Consider the following 19,875-nt stretch of genomic DNA (forward strand, 5'->3'; position numbering starts at 1 on the left):
ACATGCTGTTAACGTGAAGCAGCTATGGCGTTCCCTAGATTCAGCAACTCCAAAGTTAAGAACAAACCAGAACAGTACACAAAAATACCTTCCCCTTCAAGTGTGGCTTAAGTTTATCTGTTAATAAAGAGCAGATTGGAGGCAGCTTGGTAATGTTTTTTTCTCTTGCCACTTCCCCTCCCCACAATGTTCGTTCATACAAACATGCATTTTCAAACCAAGAGGTTATAGAGCATTTCATGGGACTCAGGTTTTGTTTTATTGAGGTTCAAAGGAATCTTCATAGTTAAACCTGTCTTGAGGTAAATTCAATTTTAAATGAGAATCTTGGAATAAAAGGCTTGATTATTTTGAGAATGACTTTTTGAAACATACTAATAAATGCTAACATGAGACATTAGGTTTTTGGGTTTTTTGATAGAGACAGAAACATGCAACTGAAAAAAAAAGTCTGGAAAAGGAGAATAGAAAGAGCTGGCAAAAATTAAGCTGAAAAGTACCTAGGCAAAGCATCTAGGAACACACTTTGGGTTTCTTAGCAAGTTCATACCTTAGTGTAAGGTAGGCAGCTGTAGTTATCTAGCAATGCTTCCCTTATGTTCTGAACTTCTGAACATGCATCTGAATGATGGACTGGTAGTGTTTCTTTGAAAGACACTTCACAGTGGAATGAGGAGTCACACTTGAGGGCAAGCTGGATATTGTTACTAAAATGAGTGTCCACTTTTCAGTTTGGGACTAATCCTGAACTTGTATTAGATGCATCTGTTGATTGAAGTAATTTGATTGTTACCAGGAGTTTTATACATTGAAACTGGAGAAGTCACTTCTACATTATCTGTTCTTTTCTCACATTTATAATTTCTTTTTAAAATGATTGCTGCCTGTGACTGGAACTAAGTGAAATTGTTATCGAGCAGGTGCTTGGGAAGCATAGCCATTTGCTTGTGATAACATTAGAGGGAGGCTGAAGCAGAAATTGCTCATGTAATACTACTCAAGTAAACCATTGCTAGTGCTTTGGGAAACCTGTAACTCTGTAAGCTTGCTTTGGATTTTGCCTCAAGTTTAACTTACAAGTATCCCGTGCAGGAGTGACTTGAAAAGGTTACTCTCCAGTTACCAAAATGCTTCTCCAACAACCCAGAGTCTATGACCCTTCTCGTTTTATGCTTATTGCATACAAATGTGCCATTGAACTTGTATCTTTGGGTTCTCAAAGGAAATAACTGCAGTCCTTTATTTCTTTCCTCAGGATCTTTAACTCATTCACTTAATATGTATCAAAGATATAAACCTGGGTTTGACTAAAACAAACATTTTTTCATAACATTGACAGGATGGATTTGGTGGGCAGTAGCATGGAAGGAGGTAGATGACGATGAAATAAAAATGCTAAAAAGAGTGAAGAGGGAGACTGGGCAAAAAGCATGAAAAGGGAGCAGAACAGGAGTGGAAGATGCGGAGAGAATTTATTTAGCTTTCAAAATATATCTTGAACTCATTTCAATGTTCTGTTTAATGAAATAGTCTCATGTCAAATCTCAGTTTGATTAAAGCTCATTTTAGACAATCCTTTCTGGATTTCCTCAAAAGTATGAATATTTAACTTTTATTTCAAATATACTGGAAGAAGAATTTTTTAGGGAATTCACTGTTCAAAGAACTACAGTAGGGAAATGGGAAGTCTCCATGCCCACTGGTATACAAGTGTCTTCTGCTGACTGAATTGTACTTTCTAGCAGATACCTGCAAGCCTCCTGCACAGCAGGATCAACATACTTTGGAGTCTGTTAGAAGCCTTGGGAGACCAGACTGGACATTCTGAGTGAAATGTTACTTTCTAAGATTCTCACTCTGAATTCAGCCTATAGTAGATCACAAAGTGTCTTGTAGTGATAAGGGGCTTACAAATGGTAAGCACAACTCTTTCGTAAGTGTACAAGAATTTTGAATAGAAATAATTTATTCCTCTTCATTCACCTGAAATAAAATTAAAAATGTTTCTGGATTTAATAATGTACTTTTGCTAAAAAAGGCTTAACAAAGAACACGGTACGTTTTTTCCAGGTCTGACATACTGTTATCTACTAGGAGTAAAAATCAGCTGTGACTGAAGTCTTTGTGACACTGAATTTACTTCAGTTATTGCTTTATTCCTTGTTGTCTGAAAGTGTACAGCAAATGTTTTCCTCTACTCTTAACTAAGGATTGCAAGATGGGACGATAACGATAGGCTCCTTATATAAAAATTTCCAAATTGGCTGTTTTGCCCTTAAGTTGTGCCCTTTCAAGTGAAATCATAGGGAAATAGTAAGGATTATTAATGTGAAGTGAAACTAAGCATTTATTTTTTCCAAAAAATACAGATATATGTGAATGTTCACACATAACATAACAATACAGATTTCTGAAATTTATGCTCTTGGTTTTCTTGTGTTTTTGACTGAATTTATGCTGTGATTGCGTACTATGCTTGGTGACTAGTATTTTAAGTATATGGCATGTTGGAGTATGGGGTGATGCACCTATAAAGGGCGAAGACATGTCTTAAGTGCTTTCAGGAACACCACCGTTTTCCACTTTTACAGTAAAACACAGAAACTGACCTAATTGTTCTATTTTAAATAAACTCTCTTGAAATCAAACTTATAGGAAATGAATAGAATGCAGGTGCACGTAGGACCCATGATAATAATTTTGGCAGAAATTATTTATATTTTTTTTACCTTTGTGCTTGTAGTGAGTGTTCACATTTTTTTCCATGTGTGAACAAAATTATGCTCTTCTGTTTTCACCTTCAGAATGTGTTTATTGACACTGCTGAATATATCTTTGGGAAGAAAAAAGGCTATCAAGACTCAGCTTTTGTGCTGCAGCTTTTTGTGTAAATGTTTTGTAATGATAAAATTGATGATGAAAATCAATGGTATTTGACAGGAGAATAAAATAGTAGACTACTTCCGTATGTTCTTTGAATTGATTTGAACTGTTGTCTCTCCACACCTACCCTTTGGCATGTATGAACCAGAACAGGTGGTGTAGAGTAAGGATTCTGTGGAATAACTAGTTAGGGGAAATACATGTAGGAGAAAAGCTACTGCCACTGTACTAAAAGGACTTCTGTAATGTAGGATTTGGTTGTTTGCTTTTTTAGTCTGCCTCCTGTTGTCCTCAAGCTTTTAAAATAAATTTAGAGAGAATAGAATAATACAGATGTATTTCTAGAGTATAAGAGAGAAAGGAAAGAAACTGTAATATCTCTGTACCTATATTAAAAAGGATGCTCGTATTAAAACCCGAACCTGCACAGTTCAGTTAATGATTTAAAATTACTTCCTTCAGGGACATAGTGTAATGCTAGTCTTGCCCTCATCCCTAATTCTGAAAGCAGACCACAGTCTTCATACGTGTTGTCAGTGTTCACCTGCAGTCCTGTTTGCACATAGATTTATCAGAAGACTTAATCGGAACTACATTTATACAAGAAAATAATACCTACATATAGAAAACAAATATGTGTCCTGGAGGTTGGGTTTTTTTCTGGGTTTTTCTTGATTTATTGTTCAGTTTTGGTTTATTTTTTATTTTTCTTCAGGTCAGAATGTTTTTTAGATGTAGATAGGCCATTGTGAAATCAACTTCTGTCACAAAGAGGCTTGCTTCTGTACGTTGGTCGCAGCATCAGATTTTCTCGGTTTTTAATCTGGCTAGGCTGTGGGCCTTCCTTATTATAGCACAGTTACCAAGTTTCACCACTGAGGATTGCTTTGCACCAGCTTCATAGTCCAAATGTCTGAAGCCAGACTGTTTGCTTCAGCTGTTGACTTTTCTAGTGCTCCTTCAAAATCTTGCATTCTGTGTGTTGGACTTCACATTGCCAACTGACTCTTGCTAGCTCTGCAGCGAAATGGAGGTCCCTAATACGGTGTGTGTGTCCCCTTTGGTGTTTCCTCCAGGGATCAGCTATTTGATCATTTCCCCCTCAGCTTGTACAGTATGGCCTGGACAATGAGTGGCTCCAGTGTAAAACAGGACTTTTTTTCAGGATTTAAAGCATTTAGATAGTTTTTTCCTGGAAACCTTTTGTAAGAGTAAATGGATGCTTTATTACATTTGTTACCATTAGAGGTCTTAACATTTTATCTGGTTAGGGATTAGTTGTTTTTATTCTGAGTAACTGGCTCATTGTGGTCTTGCTGCAGGAAGGTAATGTAACTTTCTAGGTATGAAAAAAGTGTCAACCCCCATAGCATTTTTTTGTTAATACTGTACAGGAAGATATAAAGACATGATCACATCTGTAATTAATCCTTCTTGTTCATGGATCCTCTCTTATCTCTGGTGTTTTGTGGTTTGGTTTTTTTTTTTTTTTCTTCCCCTCCTTAGATCCTGGATATGAACATTTTAAGATAGCAGAAAAGTCCCACGGTAATTGGATCAAGTTGTATTTAGAGGGGAATAATTCAGAAATACTCTTAAATCTTGGCAAAAAGGTCCTGAAGCAATACTTGGAGGCTCTGAAGACTCTGAGTTCTTCACTAAGCAAACAAGTGGCACAATATGACATGTATTCGATGATGGTGGGGACTGTGATCATTATGGAGGTATGAAAGTATGTCTTTCTGTGGCAAAGCTAAGTGCACAAACATGAAAGTTTCTGGGTTTTGACTACTTAGTGTAAACTCTTACTGGTCTTCAGAATTACTGAGTATGAACTTTTAGAGTTGGCTGACTTTCTGCTTGGGTGAGGTTAATATCCTTTTTAAAGTATAGCTTGGCCTTATGGTTCAAAAGAGCTTTTGATATACACTACTTACATTTTTGTGTAACTAGTTATAATAAATTTGCAGGTGTGCTGCAGCTTGAATTAGTCCCATATTAATTAGCCTTCTACTTTTTGAGTAGCCTTAATGCATTTAAGAAACCTCAGAAATCTGGCAAGTGAGTTCCTACCTGTTCCTTTTTGTCTAACAGTGAACCTCGCTGCTCAGAACAGGCAATACCTTGTGTGGGCAATTTTCACAATTCCAAGAATTGTTCTTTGTACTGATAGTTGTAGAGCCCTGAAATAAATATCTGCTGTAAGGTGCAGGGTTGCCACTTCGTATCTCCTGTAGGAGTAAGGATAAGATATCCCATGTCTGGAATTTTAAGTGGCTCTCTGCAACTGGTATTTTGGGCAATTCTCAAAATGCTGGAAGTATCCTTTGTGGTAATGCTTTGAGATGCTGAATGGATACTGTGCCTGTATACTGAACTTTTATTTACAGAAGCTTGCACTGACCTTTTAGATGACACAAGTGTCAACTTTTTCAAGGATAGGCATTGTTCCCTAGGATGGAAATACATACTAGAAGCTTAATTTAGTCTTGCATGTGTGTGGTGCTGTACAGGACTGTGTAATTACTGTAGCACTGGCCCTGTTCAGTGCCTGGAATGAATAAGAGTACATGATCATCTGCTCAGTATTTGAGTCTCCTTTGTCCTGGCAGGGCTGTATGCCTCATGTTGTGTGCACTGTTCTCTGTGTAAACTACATCTGAAATGGCTTTCTGGCGGATGGCTCAGTGGGGTTTATCACTCTGTTAACCTCTTCACAGGAGTTAGTTCAACAGTACCCATGGTAGATGAGATGGTAGGTTCTGTTCCTGCTCTACAGATGGCAAATCTGGAGGTGGACAAAGCTCAGCACAAAGTTGAAGTCCTTCTGGGTTTTTGTTTTTTTTTTTTTTTTTTTTTTTTTTTGTTCTTTTGTTTTGGGAACCTACGCATTCAAGCTCTTGACAGTTACTTTGGACCTGAAACCTGATTTCTTTTGCTTTTTTCCCCTGGAATGCAGTTGCAGGTGTTTACACTTTTTACAAAACAAATCTTAGGTATTTTACTCAATGTGCCTTCATCAAAAGAAAACATGCACCTACTAACCATGAAAATTTAGGTTGAGAAGAGCTTGCTCAGCTGCACTGTAAGACTTGGTGCAAAACTACTGGGAATTTATTTTTTTCCTTCAGTGCAGTACTCAAACTGCCTTGCTTTCCAAAAATCTTTTTGTCTTGATTTGTGTTTTTCATGCTCACAGAGTAAAGAAGAATAGGGAATCTCACAGCTGACTTCAAACTACACTGTGCTATAAATGCCATTTATCCTGTATTTCAGATGAGGAGAATACATCTGGGACATGAATTGATAACAGTGCATTTACTCAAAAGAGCTAAATTTAGATTTTTAGTTAACGACAATGAAATAATTTTCCTAGCATGAGTGCTGTCTGTGTTTTAATTGTAAGTGCTGTGTTAAAAGATAAGATCTAAGCCAGTTTGTTACTGTGTAACCTCATATTTTCATAACCAAGTGAACTGTGTGAAGTTGAGTATGAAAAAGGAAGACTGTTGCAATGCATTGAATTTGTTTTGGTCTACTGTACTATACCTCACTGTATTGGGGAGGGGGGGGGGGGGCGGGGGCAGGAGGAGAAATCTTTACAAGTGACAGTGAAAGATTACAGGTTGGCAGTCGTCTGATGTAGTTGTTTTTATCCTGATTCGTTTTTATCTTTGCCTAGTACAAGCTGATTGAGCTCAGTGTAGGCCTAGCTCCATCTGTGCCACTTGCAAAGCATTTTAGCATGTGGCTAAATTTTCCCTTTACTTGTAAACGTTTATACATGGGTAGCAGAAATTATTAATGGTATTATTCATCTCCACTGCTACAGTTACCAGAGAAGAAACTTGGAATTCTGCCTGCTCTGTGTGCAGGTTAGACCAAAGTGAAAGTAAAACCAATAAATCAAGTTAAGATAAGGAGAGGTACAAAAAAACCCACTGGGATAACTCATAAGCTTGAAATGCAGCATACAGTTTTGTGATAGCATGAGAACTTCCCCTGATCTGGGAAGCCATTTAACTCAGCAGGTTCTCTGTGTATGTTTGTTGTGAGATAAATTGCCCAGGACAGAATGTATATGTAACTCTAGGCATCCACAGGTGACAAATAATGGGTCAAATTTGTTTGCTTAGGAACTATTTTGATACTGGGAGACAAAGATACTACTTTTGCAGGGAGTGAAGATCATGCATGTCATCAGTTACCACAGGTGAGGAGGCACATGATAAATTTATTAAACTCTGGTAATTTGTGTGTCCAAGCCCTTAATAAATTAAACCACCATCTTTGATTCTCCTATTCGTATGGTAATAACTTATGGGGGACAAAAATCCAGTGTAGTTCTTCACAGGTTATTTTTGTAATAAAGTATGTATACCAGCAGAGTGACATGGATGACAATGCTATGTTGTTGTTTTTTTTTTTTCTGTGAGTTCTCACTGTATGCTTTGGCTAACTCCATTTCTTTAAGTATTAATTTTCTGTTTTTTTCCAGGTTCTGCTGCTGCTTTTGCTCAGCATTCCAAAAGCTCTGAGCAGCCGGGCAGAATTTGAAGTGCCCCTCTCCCCTCCACTGTTCTCTCTGCTGTTTTACTTGATGTGTCTGATGCTGTGTGCGGTTCATGTCATTGTATGCACATCAGCAGAAAGTTTATGCTATTTCTGCAGTATGTCCTGGTTAACAGCAGTTGGAGTGATGATGCTGATTTCTGCACTCATGTGTGGTATCTTATCTGCCATTGCAAAGATCTTTGAGAATTCCAGACTTCCACTGAAGGTGAGAGCATGCATTAATTATGGTTCGAAATGTTTTGCTCTTTATGGCATACTTTCAGATAAAGTTTCATAAAATTCTTCTATGTGTAGACTTAAATTGTTATTTACAATGTAATTTTAATAATTTAAAATTGGAATTGAAATGTGTATTTACTGTGGTATACCTATTGCTGTAATGAAGATCATAGAAGTGATTATTTTCACATTACTTTTAAGAAAGGTTCTGGTGTAAATTATTTTGCAATCCTTTTTATGAGATCAGAAACATTTACACTGTGTACAAACTTTTTGCTGTTACACAGTGGAGTTTCACAATTGCAATTAAAGCAAGAGGTATGATATTTTGCAGCACGTACCAGTGACAGTCAGTCCTTTCTCAAATACCACAGACATTGATGCTTTAAGGTATTTAAGGTATGCCAGTACCCTTTCTTTTACTGGTATTCTTAATGCTTTTTTGAATATAGTTTTGAAACTGTAGCAGAGGGGGCAAAATTAATCTGTCTATTCTACTTTTTTTAAGTTTGAGTTTAAGAAATTGAGTTTGTTACAGTCCTTGGAATGCTCAGAAATGTTCTCATTTGTGCAAGTAGTTACTTGCTATAAAGTCCTTGATGAGTTCTATTGTTGCATTGAATAGAATTCAGGGAATTCCAAGGAAATAGTATTTGCAATGTCTTACTCTTCTTCTGCTGTGAAACTTAGTATGCCAAGAGCTGTCAGTCACACCTTAAAATCAGCTTCTGGCCATTTTTTCTGAGGCTCGTTAGTTGTATCTTTCTCTCTGAAATTCAGTGGCTTCAGCGCTCGTGTTGCACCATTGAACAAAGCACTCTCTGTGCAGTACAATCCTTTGTCAGTCTGGGTTTCTTTGAAGTATGTTTGTGGATTTAGTACCATTTTTTATTGTGTGACAATGTGGGGCAAGTGTATTGCTTTAATTATAGGATGACATATTCCTTCAAGCTAAAAAGCAAGTTTTCTGACTTAGAGAAGTGTTTAATAACTGCTATATCTCATATAATTCAGAAAATTCACTACTCCTGAGTGGTGGAGATTAATATTTCACTGTGCAGTGATTTTCTGTAATTCCTGAACTTAGTTATAAATTTAAATTCACATAAGTAAGACTGCTAATTTTTATGGTTCAAACTATATCAGTTTATAATGTTTCTGTAATTTCTGAATTTGTGTTTCTTGGAAATGCAGCTTCTCTGAGAGAAGCCTTTGACTAAAAGTCATGCCTTTCTTTCCTGAAGACAGTTTGGGTTTTTTTTCCCTTTTCAGTTTTCTTCCATGCAATTCATTTTAGTGTATTGAAAGTGATTAAAAAAGGAATTATTGATAGAATATGGTGTTTCATTCTTATGTTTGTATTTATCAGCCACGTAGTATTTAGATGTGTCAGTTGATCATTTAGATAGACTAAAGTAGAGTAACAAGTCAGCTAACAACATCTGCTTAATGAAATCAGAGAAAGGAGTTTCATATTGGGTATAGCTGCTAACAGAACAGTCTTTGTAAGCGTAAATCACAGGTTGCTTTTGGTACTGAAAATTTGTAGCGTTAATGTTTTGCTGCAACAGCTACCGATGCTCGTGTGGGTTTTTTTAAAGGCAAATAAAAGAAGGTTAAATTAATCAATGTGAATGGAGAAATCCGCTGAATAAGATGTCTATACTTCGGGGTGTGTTGGTCTCTAAATGGACTCCTTTCACTTAGGGCCTTTATTAGCTCTCTATGTTATTGTAAACGAGGTAGAAATTATTCTTAGAAAAAGTAAAAGAATATGGTCTTGAAATAATAATTAATGATCCAGTGTATTCTGTAGAAACTTCACAATTTACTTGCTGTGCAATGATAAACAAACACAACTGTGGAATACAAGCTCATTTTTCATCTTGTTACCAGTTTTTCTAATTTTAGCAAACAGTAAGAACATAAAAATGACTGTCTAGACCTGTGTAAAATTTACAGGCATTCCACTTCAGCAGAGCTGAGAGCAATGACAACGGATTATGGCTTTCTCCTCCAGGCTGACCCATCTTTCTTACATGTCTAGAGACAAGTTAATTCCTTGTGACACCCACTCCTGTAGGAGTAACTTTCAAGTAACATTCTATGATCCAGGAAAAATGCTTTCCTACTAGGTCAAAGAATCTAGGAAGATGCTGCTATTCCTTGGCTATTACTAAATTTAGAATAGTCGATTACCAGGCACTGGTTGACAGGTACAAGCTCTGCCTTTTTGGTTTGACCTGAGTCTTAGTGTTTCATTCCCATCTGTTCTTGGCACGTTTTCATCCTTGTTAGTGAGACACAGCTGCTGTTGTAAACAACTTCCTGCAGGTGGCTTGTATATTGCTAATACAGCTGCTCTGTCAATGATCACAGCAGCAATTGCAAAATGTCTCCTGGTGTTCAAAACTTGACTTGGGTAGAAGGGCTTTTCTTATGAAAGGAATTAATTGCCAGCTCCCTCATGGAGGCAAATAATTTCTCAAGGAACACGTAAAAGGAAGCACCGATATAATCCATGATGTTCCACTTTTAGAATGAATTTTTCTGAGGAACTTCAGAGGACGAAGTTCCATTTCCATACTGATAATCTGTTGGCCATTTCTGATGATTCCACCTAGTCAGCTATGCCTAGGGTGTATGGACAGAAATGTGGGTGAGAAATCTTTATCTATGCTTTCTATTTCAGTTGTTTTCCTTCCCACCCCTGCTTTCTCCATATGTCTGCCTTTGAGGACAAACTGAGCAAAACTAGACAAACTGATTAGAAATTATATCCAGGATATTGTTTTGTATGTTTGCCTCCAGGACCCCACATTCTGCTTGTGAGATACCTCTGCAGGTGGACCTTTCTCCCTGGTTAATGTTGGGACTTTTGATCTAATCCCCTGTTGCTTGAAGAAGAATGTTTCAGCAGCAGCTTGTCTCATTTTCCTTTTTGATACCAATTATGACACCATCTGGACAAGAAATAGAAAAAAACCCTTTAATTCACAAGTGAAATTTGTTGTCACTGACATTGCCACTTCTGTCATTTTAGGACAGGGATCACTTAGCGTCTTTTGAACATGGAGATGTGTATTTTCACGTTGCCTTTGAAAATATCTCCATTTGGATGTAATGGAACAGTTACCAATTCAAGCATTTCCTGTTCAAACTAGAAAGGCGGTGCATATGTGTTTTCTGGAGTTTTACCTGGCTGGGACCTCAGGACATATCAGCAGATGATCAGATCCTCTGTTTCAAGTTGATAATGCATGAATGAGTAGGTTTTCAGCAATGTCTTCCAGGAGGTTTGTGTGTGTGTTTGGTTTTCCAAGGCTGGCACAGGTAAAAATAAAAAATAGTGGATTCTTCATCCTGGGTCTGTCTGTGATCATATTCCTACCTGAGGCATATCTGAAAATGTGGGAGGCTGAAGCATGTCTTATGAAGGCAGTAGTAATTCTGGTTGAGGCAGACATGACTGTATCCAGAATGTAGAAATCCATTTTCATTGTCCCATCTTCGATCCTGTTCCATAGGTGACTGGATTGCTGGATGTATGTCTCATCAGTCAGAGAGGCACTGCTGTCTCTGTTCAAGTTCCAAAGCAAGTCTGAAATATTTTGTAGGTTTAGTTAGTAGGTACCTCCATTCCAGACATGATCTGGATTTGATTTACATTTTTCCTAGTCTCAGGGCTGTTGCAGAGCAATATGGTGTTTTTGCAGGCGGCTGCTTGTACAAAGATAGAGCCTGGAGAATGCGAAAGGAGCCTGGATAATCTGGTGTTCCTTGCAGTGTGGATGTCAGAGGTTATTTATTGGTAACTGGGGCATACACAGTACAGTTCACAAATGTTCATGTCCCACCTTCCACCCCCTTTTCGAATAGAATACCTAGACTTTGGGGGAGGAAATGGTTGTCTGTATATACTGTGTGTTGATCTTGAAGGGACATCTGTGAGTTAGGAGTATTACTTACGCTAAAATATCTCAGAATCCAAGTGTCTGTGACCTGTGCATCTCCACAGCGTGAATCTATGTATGGGCTCCACTCCTGAAAGAGCCCTGAAGCACTGCTCTTCTGATGGCAGAAGTAGAATCCTGAATCAGGGTCTTGCCATTTTAAAAAGCTAATGGGCTTTTCTAAGTTCATGATATGTGATAAAATGTAGGTATTTTAAAAGGAGTTGAGATAAGCTCTCCTGTTAATGGCTTCAGAGCTTTTTTCTTCAAATTGTTTCCGTTCACATCTAAAGATTTCTCTGAAGTGCTTCTCATTTGTAATGCTTTTTTTTCCCACTGTGGCTGAATATAGAAACTGATTACCAAGTTCATGAATTTTCTGAAGACCAGTGCAGGCAGTGTTAGCATCTGCTTCCTGACTGTTATTTATAGTTTCTGATTACTATGTTTCTAGCAGTGCCAGTCCCTTCTTTTAACGACACTTTAGGCTTTAAATAGTTCTGCAGCCCTTTATGATTTCCAGAAAATCTACAAAAAATTTAACTTGTTGTTCATAGCTTCATTCTAATTGCTTGGTAGTTGACTAAAGTGCGGTATTTACTACTACTAGTTGTGTGTTTTTTCCCTATTTCTGATAGAGATCAAAACCAATAGGTTTTTGAAAACAGAACACAAGTTAAAGTTTATCAAATACAGCTTTTGGTAACTTCTGTTATGCAGAATTACAGTGGTTTTTTCATTATGTAAACAATGTTCTTCTTTCTCTTTATTTTAAAATACCCTGTTAATTTAAAAATATTTCTGGTTTTTCTCCTCTGTGTGATATTCTTACTGAATTGAATAATGAAACATATTTTTATGCAATTATACCTAAAAATCTTACTGCATTTTTTGACCTGGGGATGGGGGTGGGGGGGCGGTGAAGGGTGATGGATAGTACCTTTACTAGGTAGCTTTCAAAAATGATCCCAGACTGCTGTGAAAATGTAGAAGTGTGGTCTGTAGTAGCCTGTCATAGGAAAGTTATCATCATTGGGAATGAAGACTAGGTTCAGGGAGCCCAAATATCAGAAGGAAACAGAATGATTAGTATTTAAATTTTGGGCGATGGTGAGCATGGAAAATAAAACATTTATCATCTGAAAAGTGATTGTAAAATTCCTCAGGCATTAAGTATGGAATGTTAATTTTGGGGAGAAAGAGGTTTACTCTCAGCCATGTAGAAGCCACATAACTGGAATTGGATCCAGACAATTTTGTTTCTACAGGAGTGAAGAAAATGTAAGTTTCATAGGCAGAGATGTATATATTCCATTATTTACCTACTGGCACTTCTGCAAGCTAGCAAGGTATGTTCAAAGATAGGGCAAAGAAGTCAGTTTCTGTATTACTTAATTAGTAATGCTGATACATCAGATGTTAAGGCTACTTCGGCTTGGGAGATTATAGACTTAAACTGGAAGCCTGGCATTTCTGCACTTCTAACCCAAAGATTCTGTATTAAGTTTGTTTGCCAAGATACTAGTGCGAGTCATTGGAGTGCCTGCTGAGTCCCTGAGAGCTGGACATGTTCAGCAGCTAGAAAGAGCGAGCTGTGTGTATCAGAGTAGGACCTACATTTCTGTGCCCGTAAACTAGATCTCAACTAAGTACAATGTAAGTAACCTAAGGTCAGGCTGTATAAAAACTGTAATGATGGCACTTCTAATAAGGCACAGTTCATATATGAGGGATTACCAGTAAATTTAGAAAAATCTGATGAACCTATTTTCAGTATTTCTTAGATCATCAAGGCTCAGGAGATTATAATTTGCAGGATAATTTTTCATTTTGCATAGTGACTAGCTCTGGTCTGAAATGTGGTTTGTCAGTGAATGCCATTGGACTTTAATCCTTTGATATGAATATAACAGTAATTTTTTTCTCTTTTCACTGGAATTGTGAGAGTCAGACAAGCAGATGGGAAATACAGATCTCTGACACTGGACATTTTGCACTAATGCCATCATTTTCCTGAGGCTTCTACATGTTCCCCATTGATAATATGTCACTTCGTCAGTTTTCATATCAGGGCTGACAGCAACCAGATACAAGAGAGCAATCCTTATATAGATCTTATGTTATGTCTTAGAAGACAAATGAATTGTATTGAAGACTCGTTCATTGTCATTTGTTAAGGATCTCCGATTCCTTTGTCTCTGCAAGCAGATGGTGCTTATGTGCTCACTCATTATTTAGTTAGTCAAGATTTTTAAGGTCAGCATGATGGAATTATTGGAGTTTAAACTTTCTGTAGTTTAGTCATGTACTGTTCTTGTCTCATCTTGGTGAATTTCATGGTCTTTGGTCTCTGCATGGGCTACCTTGTCCTTCTGTTCCAAATACCAGCTTATAGTATTCGATATTCAGAGTAGAGCACTAAACAAAAAGGAGCGGTCCTTAGAACACTAAAGAAACTTCAAATGGTAGTAAATTTGTATTGGGCCTGGGCAGTTTCTCAGATGATGACTGTTCTTGTGCTAAGTGTTTACTGTTTTTCCCTCATTATTGTTGTGTGACCTCACGGGGACTTTTTTGTTGCTTTTTTTGTTTGTGTGTGGTTTTTTTTTGTTGTTGGGGTTTTTTTCTGTGGGGTTTTTTTTGTTGTTTTTTGTTTAGTGAAGTGACTGGTGTGGTGTATTTCTTTAACAACACAAGAAAGGGAGAGGATGTGAATAGGTGATAACTTTAACTGTACCTCCTGTATTCTTTCTCATACATCTTAGAGAATCTTGATTTTTGCAAAAGCTGTTTTCCTCAAAGCAAAATTCCAGATAGTGTTAACTAGCTTCTTGCATCTAGTGTGTTTGTTGTCCTCTCCATGTTACGTGGTCTTGCTTATTGAATAAAAAGACGTATGTTGCTGTCAGTAAATCTCAAGCATAAGTGAAACTTGCATCTAAGATGCTCAGGGATATTTGTATTTTTTACATCTACTTTCTTGTTACCTGCTCTAAGGTTAGTGAGTTTCTATATTGTTCTAAGAAATGATTTTGACAGGTCAGGAATCATGGTACACTCTTCATCTTTGAATGTGAGTATGTTCTCTGTGCAATTTGTCTGTGAATATTCAAGGTGTTTTTTTAAAATTTGTTTGTAAGGTCAAGTGTAGGAGAGGAGGATGATAGGGTTGAAGCGTGCAAAGAAATTAATGTGAAAATAGGTTCAGAAATCCTTGTTCTGAGGCATGCAGTGGTTTTGATTTGGCTTTTAAGTTGTTTGTCATATGTTTAAAATATCAATTTAAGAGATAGTCTGTGATATTCTGTAAGAGGAAAAATTAACGAGAAAATAAAACAGTAAAGGATGATTTTTTACAGTGTCTTTTCCAAAATGCAGTATGTAACCCTATGTATTAAGGTATATTAGGAAGCCCTGCTGGCTCCAGTAGCCTCTGGGGCTTGGGCATTTGTCCTGCCTGGCTGCTGGAGCCCAGTTGTGCATGCCCAGTCTCAGTCCTTGTCCCTACCTCTGGCTCAGACTTCGAGGAGAAGTTGAAGAGGCTGAGGTCCCTCCAGTCAGTGATCCTGTGATCTCTCACACATACCGGTGCACGCTTTGGGCCCTCTGTAGATCTGCATCAGCAACCAAGCTTGGTGATCCATAGTTGCTTTTCCCATTGCCAGCACCCTGACTTCTCTTTGCACTCTGATCCCTCCAGCTGCTGGAACCTCGGCACACGGTCCTGATGGCCTATGGTCCCCACTCTGCTCTCTGGCATGTGGACCTTCACACGCTGTGGTTACTGGCACTACAGGCATGTGGTTCCAATGACCAGTGATCCCACTCCAGTTGCTGGTATTTGCTTTTACTCAATCTGGTCTCAAGTTTCTGGCATGTGGGCTTGTGCCCAGTTACTTGAAGTGAGACCTTGGAGCCCCCATGGGTGGGATAGAAAGTGGAGGTCACAGAAACGTGGTTAGGGGAGGATTTGATAGACAGGGTAGACCACTGTGACCAGGCACAAGGCCCAGTGAAAGGAGTTCACTGACTGGCGTCTGCTGGTGCATGACGCTGGCCCCTTCATCCCTGCTCCTCTCACGTTGCCTCCCGCCTCCAGCCTATCCCTCATCACACCCTCTCCCTTGCTTTTGACACTTTCCTGAAGCACTGCTTAATGAGTTTGTGTAGATTCAGAGGCACCATCAGGTATCTGTAATACTCCAGTTCTGTCACTTCCCCCTTATCTGTTACAAAGTCCAGGCTGATGCTCTTCAGAGCTGGTTGCTTAATGGCCTGTCAATTAATGGCTGAAGAGTTTTGGTCATCTTTATGATCTCCCTTCCTGCTTACTTACCAGGCTTGTCTCTCTGTGTGGTCTTTTAGTGGCTTTCCCTGTTACTTTGTATTCCCCGTGAGCAGAAAAGGTCCTTTACCTGATAATGTCAATGAACCAGCTGCTCTCACCTTCCGCATGCCCTTATGCTCTCTTTTTAGCAGTATCATTGAAGGCAATGATGATGAGGCAATTCCGAGTAGCTGCTGTGAACAGGAAATTGAGCTAGTGGGGGCATTAGACAAAGAATATTACGGTTTTAGATAGGCACAGCGTGTGAAGTAAATAATAGATGGGTAATGTTTAAAGTGGATTTTATGATGAAAGACACATTTCAAGCTAAGCAGGGTTAAGGGGTGCCATCAGACTGTCTGCGAGCAACTTTTGTTAATTTGATTAGTGAAGGCTGTCACTGTACTGAGTTGACGGTAGCACAGATTTAAACTTAGAAAATTACCTATCATCTGTATCTCAAGTTTGATCTCTGCAGGACTTCTATTTTTACTTCTACAAATGTGCAACAGGGAGAGAGCTTGTTTCGAATCTTCTGTGACAGAGTGGTAGGGAATCTTAATGTGTATTGTTGTGATGATTATTCATGGAGAAATTTTTTCACTAACACATTGTCATTTTAAAAAGTATCATTATGTTGCAATGCTAGCTAAATAGGCTACACTGAAATGATTCTTTTATAAATTTCTGGGATTTGTCAAGCTAGAAATAACATGTCTCACTGTTTATTTTGTTTTCTTAGAGGAAATGGCTGTAACCACAGTATAAATGCTTAAACAAGTGAAATCTTTGTATGCTTTCACCACTGCTATATTTTTTTGTTTTGTTTGCAGAATCTGGTTGTGTCCAGTTCCAGCTGGTCAGAAATAGATGTGCTGATTCTGGCTGGAACAATTGGCCATGTTTTGAGTTTAGGGGCAAGCAGTTTTATAGAAGAGGAACATCAAACCTGGTATTTTCTTATCAATACGCTTTGTTTGGTGCTGTGTCAGGAACTTTGTAGGAATAATTTTCTTCTGAAAGAATGGGAACCTCACCATAGCACCACTATGAAACAAAATTTTGATAGTGTCGGGGAAGCCTCTGAGTGCAAGAATATAGACATTCCAGCAGCAGGTAATTCAAAGCTGAGCAAGGCCACCTCTTCGGCTGAATTCATAAAAGGATCAGATAAGTGGATAAGCTTAGCAAGTCCATGGATCATCCTTATTTGCTGTCGGCTACTTCGATCCTTGAATCAGACAGGCGTCCAGTGGGCTCATCGGTCAGACTTTGGACATTGGTTGACAAGGTGTGTATCAGATTTATTGTCATATTTTCTGTCTTATTTGAAAACTAATGTATGTTTCATTTGATTAAATAAGTATACATTTTTATAGTCTGTTTAGAAGAGTGCTGCAAACAGTGGTAAACAGTGAAGTAACATAAGGAGTTCTTCACTGCTATTTCATGCAGAAGTAATTCCTCGTGTGCTATCAATAGTTGATAATCTTTGCCCTGCACCATGAGTTATCTAAAGTTTGGGAAATTAAAAGTTAGTTAACAGAACTAAACCCTTGAAATTAGGGCAGAAGGTCCTGCTCAATTCCAAACTTCATAAAGTTGCAGGAGAAGATGCTGTACGTAGAACTCTTCTGTGTCTATCACAGACACTTAACCTGTGGGTGGAAAAGTGAAAAGGAATTTTTCAAGGATAGTATGATAAACAGGAAAGGGAATTTTTTACAACTTGAAGTACACTGGAGAGGGGCTTCTTTTTGTAATACCTTCTAGCATTGTGTAGAAGTACAGTCATTATTCAGTGATAAGAAGTACTTGATATTTGAACTGTCTTCTGTACTTCAGCTGGTGGATGGAGAAGCAATACCTTGTGGCTGACTGAACAGGGTTTTGCAGACAGAAGGTGGGAAGGCTCTGCTGTGTAAGATAGATTTCTTGCCAGTACCTCACAGTGTGTGGATGAAATATCATCATTCATTAAAAGTGACATGAGCAAATGAACTAATATGAGACTTGTTACTTATTGGCAGCCTCACAGATAAAATGTTAATTGCTGTGACAGGCATGAGTGCAGAAAGACATGAGTTATTAGGGAATTTATTGCATTATAGCAATTGTTCTATACCAAAGCTTTCACCATGCCTTCCTCCTCTTGTGATGAGGTGAGGGATTGAGGGAGGAATGTCATATTCCCAATGATAATTGGGAGTTATCTCACATGATAGAGAACTCTTTCATTATGAGCTAAGCCAGTGTGTGAGCAGGATTAGTGTGATCTGATGCCAGTGGGAGGTTTTTTATAATTAATCCTGAACATCTTCCAAAGATGTATTTGCCCAATAACTTCCTAAGAAAGATGTCTTCTTCAGGCTGTCAGCCCTTTTCTTTGGAGTGTACTAGTGCTACAGTGCCACGAAACAAGGACTTGATACTCCTGAAGCTGAAAAACTGCATTTGTTTCACAGATTTCTTTTGCTTGTATGATCCCCCGTGAATGGTTATGGACACTTGGAAATGTTACTAGCCTTCTAAAAATTGTGTGTGCATGCCTGGGTGTAACTTTAAAGATCCTGTCTTGGTTAAGCATGCTCCCACCTCTGATTTCCAGGTGCTAGCTATGCCAGTAGAGCAGCAAAACCTGTTGTAGTCTTGGGCTATGGGGACTCAGGGAGACAGCACAGGTAGAACATGGTCTACAGCTAGAGCAGGTGTTTCTGTGGCTTCCTGATTGATAACAAAACCTGGGAAATCCTGTGTGCCAAACCCTTAACACTGTTGCCTGTGAGGAGCTTCCAAGCAACCCGCTCAGGTAAAGCAAGGTTCTTTACTTTTGTTCTGGCTTAGTCTTTTTTTTAGTTTGTTGGGGAGGGAGCGGGGAGAAGGGAGGGAAGAGACTGTTTTTGTGTTTTATTATTTCTCCTGTAAATTGGATATCAGAATCACAGGATGGTTGAGGTTGGAGGGGACCTCTGGAAATTTTGTTCAGTTCTCCTACTCAGAGCGGAGTGATCAGGAATAGGTTGCTCAGATCTTTGTCCAGCTGGGTCTTTGATATTTCCAAGCATGGAGACTCCACAACTATTCTAGGCAACCTCTTTTTCTCGCCCCCCGCCCCCCATATTTTCATTTTGTTTAAACAGAAATTCCTTTGTTTCAGTTTGTGTCCATTGCTTCCTGTTTGCTCTTTTGCTGGGCACCACTGAGAAGAATATGGCTTCATCTTTTTTTTTAACATCCTTCAGCTCTATAATCAGGCTGGTAAGATTCATACTGAGCCTTTTCTTCTCGAGGCTAAACAGTGCCAGTGCATTGAGCTGCTGCTTGTATGACAGATGCTCTCATCCTATCATAATTTTCATAGTGCTTCACTGCACTAGTTCCAGTATGTCTGTAGCTTTTTCTGTACTGCATAACCCATAACTGGACCAAGGTCTGAGCACAGGGGAAGAACCTTCCTCAACCTGCTGGTGACATTTTTTGTAGTACAGCTCCAAGTGCTGTTGGTTATCCTCGCTGCAAGGGCACACTGCTGGCTGATGATCAACTCAGTGTCCACCAGGGCACTCAGAGCCACATCTGAGAAGATGGTTAGCCCCAGTCTGTTGTGATGTGTGTAGCTATTTGTTCCAAGGTGCGGGAGTTGTTTCTTCCCTATGTTGAAGTTCGTAAGGTTCCTGTTGCGACATTTCTCCAGCCTGTTGAGGTGCCTCTGGATGGCAGCAGACCCACCTACTGGATCAGCCACTCCTCCCAGATTTGTGTTGTGTGCAGACTTGCCGAGGGGGCACTGTGCCCCATTGTCCAGGTCATTGATGGAGATGTTAAAACAGTATCAGTCTGTGTCAAGCCCTGGGGTTGATCCTTCGTGGCTGGCCTGCAGGTCACAACCCTGTGAGCCCAGCATGTGAGCTGTTTTCA

The 19,875-nt window shown here is 38.8% G+C and overlaps 1 protein-coding gene across 11 annotated transcripts in view; it reads left to right on the forward strand.

Moving 5' to 3' along the window:
• PIGG (phosphatidylinositol glycan anchor biosynthesis class G (EMM blood group)) overlaps positions 1–19,875 on the forward strand; it is a 102,883-nt gene that overhangs the window by 21,008 nt on the left and 62,000 nt on the right. For 6 of the 11 annotated variants that reach the window (XR_013924815.1, XR_013924816.1, XM_080371719.1 and 3 more), the window contains 3 exons: positions 4,390–4,607; positions 7,382–7,663; positions 16,791–17,248. Coding sequence is in view for 8 of the 11 variants with exons in the window: in XM_080371719.1 (XP_080227845.1) it covers positions 4,390–4,607; positions 7,382–7,663; positions 16,791–17,248 (958 nt within the window). In the remaining 3 variants the exon portion in view is untranslated. Of the gene's footprint in view, positions 1–4,389; positions 4,608–7,019; positions 7,097–7,381; positions 7,664–16,790; positions 17,249–19,875 lie in introns of those variants that run through there. The other 5 variants (XR_013924814.1, XM_080371726.1, XM_080371725.1 and 2 more) reach the window with 5 other exon arrangements.

The sequence above is a fragment of the Falco punctatus genome (assembly GCF_963210335.1).
Source record: "Falco punctatus genome assembly, chromosome: Z".
In the NCBI taxonomy this organism is placed as follows: Eukaryota; Metazoa; Chordata; class Aves; order Falconiformes; family Falconidae; genus Falco; species Falco punctatus.